At 46.0% G+C, this 5,865-nt stretch overlaps 2 protein-coding genes across 2 annotated transcripts in view; one reads left to right on the plus strand and one right to left on the minus strand.

Annotated features, from left to right (window-relative positions):
• T265_07885 (hypothetical protein) overlaps positions 1 to 5,865 on the minus strand; it is a gene marked incomplete at both ends in the record, with an annotated part of 50,815 nt that overhangs the window by 23,871 nt on the left and 21,079 nt on the right. The window lies entirely within an intron of this gene.
• The window catches only part of T265_07884 (hypothetical protein), a gene marked incomplete at both ends in the record, with an annotated part of 25,762 nt that overhangs the window by 14,829 nt on the left and 5,068 nt on the right, over positions 1 to 5,865 (plus strand). Inside the window, one exon of the mRNA XM_009173534.1 lies at positions 2,557 to 2,647. Within this exon, the coding sequence (XP_009171798.1) occupies positions 2,557 to 2,647 (91 nt within the window). The remainder of the gene's footprint in view (positions 1 to 2,556; positions 2,648 to 5,865) is intronic.

Below are 5,865 nucleotides of genomic sequence, written 5' to 3' on the forward strand. Positions count from 1 at the left end.
GGAGGGTACCGGATTCCAGATCAGCATGCTGGCAGCCCCAGGGACGGACCGACGTGCGACAGAACCTCCATGAGTCATCACAGTGGAATCCAAAGCAGCAGTCGGTTGGATAGCCCTCTCAAGGGGGAGGTGTTCGGGGGCCAGCCGTCCCTAATGACCGAACATCACATCAGTTGGATGCATGTGTCACGTGCAGGACACGGGCCAGACGTAGGCTTGCCCTGATTGGTCAGAATGCCAGCCAATCCGAGTCAAGCACCTTGACTCGACGGTTCTCGCCCCCTCACGGACATTCTGGCACGACCTTGTGGAACACTCTGTGACTACCCTATATATAAACAGTTGTACTGATTTTCCTTTGTCTCCATAAAGGGCTGTGTACAGCTACCGTGCCTTTTGCTATACCATAGTGGGTGGAGCAGGAAGCCAAGGGACCGACACAGAGTTGCACTACCGTACATCAAGACATAACAGATTCGCACCCCAGACTCGTTTGACATCAATATATCCTGCCTATCAGAAACAGGATTTCAAGATAACAGCACAATCTCTGAGCTAACTGCTTTATCACTCTGCTGCACTATCGACTGCGGTGGCTTGGCCACGTGCTACCATACCGAAACATCACCTACCGACAACCGTTGTCTCAGAGCCACGGTTCCTGTAGGCTGCTGCTGGTAAACCTGAAACCAGGCAATTGGAAAACTATGTGCAGCTATACAAAAAGGATTTTGGTCCACGAAAGTGTTAAGCGGAGAAAACTACGATGGTTTGGACATGTGTTGTACATGCCAAACCGTTGTTTGCCGAACAGTGTTCTGATTTCCGTGCTCAGTTAAGGGTGGTGCAAGCATGGTTGTGGTCTGACAAAGGGGACATGAAAGCAACTACGATAATTCTGTGTACCATCGGTGGGACTCGCTTCCAACGACGGAGTTCGCGCGACCCACCTGTGCAACGCACCAAGATATGACCACTGATCGATGTCAGTGGCGTTTTTGTTGTCATTTTTTGTCCAAACAGTCTGACTAAGTGTATGCAGGTGTGGGTATCTCAGAAGGATTGTGGTAGGCTTAGAATAAGTTCCCTGTCCCTCCATCTTCACTCTCTTCTTCACAATGAGGGTTTCAAATAAACTATGGTTGTACAATAGCGAAGCATCAGTTTTGTACACTGGTGTGCTCTCGAAGATTATGAAGAATGAGTAGAAGCCTGAAAAAATTCCTGAAAAATGAAACGAACTGCAAAAAATATCTCCTAAACGATACTACAAAAAGTCAAACCATTGAAAACCCACCTGCCATCCAGTGAGTCCGATGGAGTGATCGTCATTGCCATCGACAAAAGTAGGTAGTCTACGTTTTTTGGGGGGTGCATCGGATAGATGGTCTGAACAGGGACGTTTCGTCGGTTTTTCAGTAGGTTCCATCAGCGGTCAGTGACACAAAGAAATTGAAGTCATACAGGATGTAGCCCCTGTATACGCCCATTAGTTGTAGGAAGAAGTAAAAGTGCTGTCGGGTCCACTAAGGACGAAACCACACAGCATGTAGTGAGTTACCTGAAGTTTTGAAATGTAAGATAATCACACAATTAGCCCGTTGTTCAAAAGGCATCAGTTCAAAAATCAAATTACTCAGCTGAGTTTTCCTTACATTAAACGCATGTAACCCATAACGGACAATAGGAACGAGACACCGCCAAGTCACATAGGCCTTAACCGCAGCAGTAGGGAAGCTAGAATGGAAGTCAAATAATTGGCATCTCTGGTCAAGAGTTCGCAGATCATTCTATACGTGATTTCTTTGTTGTCGGATGGAAAAGCCAGATCACGTAAGACTTTCCCAACAAGATAACCTAAAATCCAAACCTACCCGTTAATTGCTCAAAACAGATAAAATGGTGAGAGATTGGTGCTCACATTGGTTCACACGTCCGGAATATGGTCATGCACTGGTGAGCTCTGGTGGTTCCACCAGAAGACCCACGAGGTTATTCGGGGATAGTTTACTAGAATCAGACAAGCGCAGTCAGTAGCAAGGTGAACTGTCGTCCAAACTAACTAGTGACTCTCTGCGCTACTTTGGTAAGCATTCGAGTCTTTTAGAAAACAACGTAAATCAAACAGGAACCTATTCATTTCAGTTTGTCAGCTATAAGCCGTGTAACATGGGTACATTGGTTCCAGCTGCCACAGTTTCGACCGCCAGAAAGTGGGAGAGTCATCATCATCATCATCGACAGCAGGATATCAGTGTTCAACACCGATTCTTCACTGCCGTGGGAGAGTGTGAGACATACAGAAAAACACTGGGGCCGAAGCAATGTTAGTTCCGGAATTCGGTAGATGTGTTGAATGCGATAGCTTTGATGCAGGAGCGCAACTGACTGCGCGAATGGGCCATTTCTGACAGCGTCACTAAGCATTAGTGAGTTGAGTCCTGCGGGTCCTATCTAAATTGGAGACAGTTATTGACCTAACTCAATCAACTGGTTAGTGTTTTTGTTCTTCGCTGCCAGGCTACACACTGTTAATTCTTCGTTGCTTCCATTCAGCGCATGGCTGAGCGGGAAAACTCTGCGAATCAGAGGGCCTTCTGGAATGCGGAGTACATGTTTAACCAGCGCAACCGATTGTTTAACCAGCGTGAGTAGCCCATCCATCGTGCGAGTCCCTTCTTCCTAAAACCATGTGTTGTACTTCAGCGCTGCTAATTCTGTGTAGTACTATCCCCGGTTAGTGCTGCGGAGAAGTCGATTAGCAAACGCATAGAATACGTATTTCTCTGTGCGCACACGCCAAGTTACCGTAAAGAAAGATCCGTAAAGAAATATGGATCGCACTGCTGCGGTGTAAACTTTGTCCTTGACAGGCAAACTGACGGCACGTGCGTGCCATAGGTGTCTGGAGATTGGCTATCCCAATTTGAGAAGTATCCTCATCTCCAGCCATTCCACCGGAACTTATACGAGTGTCCAGGTGAACAAATTTATCTCCCACGTTGATTGGTTCGCCAGCAAACATGAGGTTTAGGTTTTATCCCATCCAGTCTTGCAGTAGCACCCTACACTTTGGAGGCGTGAAGCACATGCCACACCGCGCGGCAGAATCATTATTATCACCGGAGAGAGCAACATAAATGGTGACACCGATGCTTCGCTACCATACAACCATAAGGTTCATCTTACTGTATTTCGAACTTTAGAGTGGGAAGAAGAGAAACAGTGGGCGAGGGCGGGGACCTAGTGCTGGTCTACGTCAAGCATTCTGAGGTGCCTACAACTCCAAGCGCTTAATCAGACAGTCTGGGAAGAAAGTGACGGCACGAACGCCACTGACATCGATCAGCCGCCATTTCTTGCAATCCCTCCAGCCAAGCGCTGGTGAGGTAACGGGGAGCCTATCCAGGAAGTCGTACAACACCCACCAAAGGTGTGCAACTAAACTCTTTGTAATCTCTTTCACGCCCTTCCACCAAGTCATACGTTGTCCACCTCGCAATTTGCGCCATTCTGAAGGAGACACGGGGAACACTCGTCTTGGCAGACGGTGTTTCGGGATGCGTAACAAATGACCGAGCCATCGTAGTCGGTGGTGCTGGGTGTCCTCCGCAATTAAAGTACCTGATGCAGAAACAAATATCTATTTTCTGATCATCCCGTTACCATCAAAAAACCAGTAACGATTTTGAGGCGTCGATGGTCAAAATCCTGAAGACACCTCACACCATCCAAAGAGGCCACGTCTCGCAGTTATACAACGCAGCCCTTGGCGTGGTCTGGTACATGCGACCTTTAACATCCAGTGATACATCTTTTTGGACGCCATGAGCGACGCAAATTAGACAAAGTGGTTTGAACCTCTGAAATTCTTGCACTGACTTCGCCGGACACATTTTCGTCAGAGCTAATACAACTACCGAAGTTTGGAAAATTCTCCACAACCTCCGGTGACTTCCCTTGAATTGTACGGGGTGCGTTCAGAGACTGTACTTTCCGGAGCATGACTTAGCCCTTTGAAGGTGCTAGGCGCATGTCGCAGAATTACTTACGTCATTAAGGATGATTTGCACCTTTGAAGGAAATAAACTAGGGTGAGTAATATCGTTCAAATACTCGGTGCCTGTGAGTGAACGTCCCGAGAGCATTTCTACCGTCGAGGTTCCAGAGGCAAGCAACCTCGTAAACGGTCTCTCGTTAATTCGTCTCATACGCATCGGACCTGAACGACAAATCCCTCACTTGAAATTGTGTAGCCGCTGGATGGCACTTTAGGTATCACTGGTTTGGTCGACAATTATCGGCATTCACAGCGCGAGCGTGCAGAAACCGCGTAAGTTACCGGAGTATGCACAATAAAAACATTACACCTTGGGCAAATACGGAGTGTAACCAAAACAAACACTTAAAAATAATTACAGCGCGCATAAACCATCATAAGGTGACGATCTTATTCAGTGAGCTCCTCGTAGGTCACAAAAGTGAAAAATCGAAAAGCTATGGCAATAGCGATATTTCAAAATTACACAGGGACTCGAAAAGTCAAAAGCAAATGCAAGTGCGAATCATCACGCAATCGCGCAAGCAGAGCGTACACGACAAAAGCATTCATTTACGATGTTTACCGAACAACTATTCAAGGTTACGTTTGTGATCCTACACAGCGACTCGTATACGATGGGGAAAATATCAACAGTCACAACCACCCCGCCCTCAGATTCAAATCAAAACACCCGCCGGTGTTGCAGGTTAAAATACGCATTCATTAACAGATTCACGAATGGATATGCAGGATCGAGGCTTTTGCCCAAGATGTGTGGGTCGGTTTTCTTCTCGTCGGTCACTGGTTGTCATTCACCTGAAAGGCACAAGTAAAAAAGAGGTGTANACCTTCTAGGACAATATAGGGTCGCCTCTCACAGCATGTGTCTAACATTGTGTACAATAGCCCGGCAGCCTAACTGTGCCTGAAACACGTATTGCGCTTCATGGGTGTTTCACGTAATGGTGTTACTAGTTGCGCAATCGACAAATATTATTCAATCCAAAGATTCTATGGCAGGGGCGCACCGTCTGTTGTTACATAGTATGTAGACATAGTACATAGTATGTAGAGTCGCCAACGAAAACGGAACGAGTGATTTCCAGCCACAACTGAGTTTCAGGGTTCAAAAACTACAGTTGTGACATAAGTTGCTGTTGCTTTAGGTATATCTGATATGTGTCGTCGAAAGTCGCATCAGGACGTTGTGGCAATAGCGGTATTCCAAGCTTAGCGTTCATTGCTCCCTAAATACGTCAACAGCTGCTTATATTATTCTGTGTACTCAGATGACTGGTACTCAGAGCTGCAGCTCTGGCCTAACCACAGACACTATCGTTGATCTGTTGGCTCCGAAGGACACACCGATATTTCATTCATTATAGACCAAAGTTAGGGCTGTCCATGAAAACACCGGGTCTTGCACCTAGGGCAGTCAATGAATACATCGGGTGCCTTAGCTACCGAACACAATTCCAAGAATACATGGCCCTCAATGGATTCATTGAGAAGAAAATATATTATTACACGTAGGTCATTCCTTTAATTCAAACGAATAACTGTTCCATAATACGTGAACGATGCTGATTGCAAACAGCCAATACACCAGCGTCAGCTGCCGATTCTGGGCTGTTCTGACTAATTACTTTTTGTTACCGCCAGTACTCCCAAGTATCATCTTCTTTTGAAGATATAGTTTACTTCAGGAACAAAATATAGGATTACACTCTTTAAAACCAGGCTATCTAAAACTAACTATAATTATAAACCTGTTAAAGATGCAAATTTTTTGAAGACACAACCACATCATAATTCTTTGCTTC

Source organism: Opisthorchis viverrini (assembly GCF_000715545.1).
Source record: "Opisthorchis viverrini unplaced genomic scaffold opera_v5_191, whole genome shotgun sequence".
NCBI classification, from domain to species: domain Eukaryota; kingdom Metazoa; phylum Platyhelminthes; class Trematoda; order Opisthorchiida; family Opisthorchiidae; genus Opisthorchis; species Opisthorchis viverrini.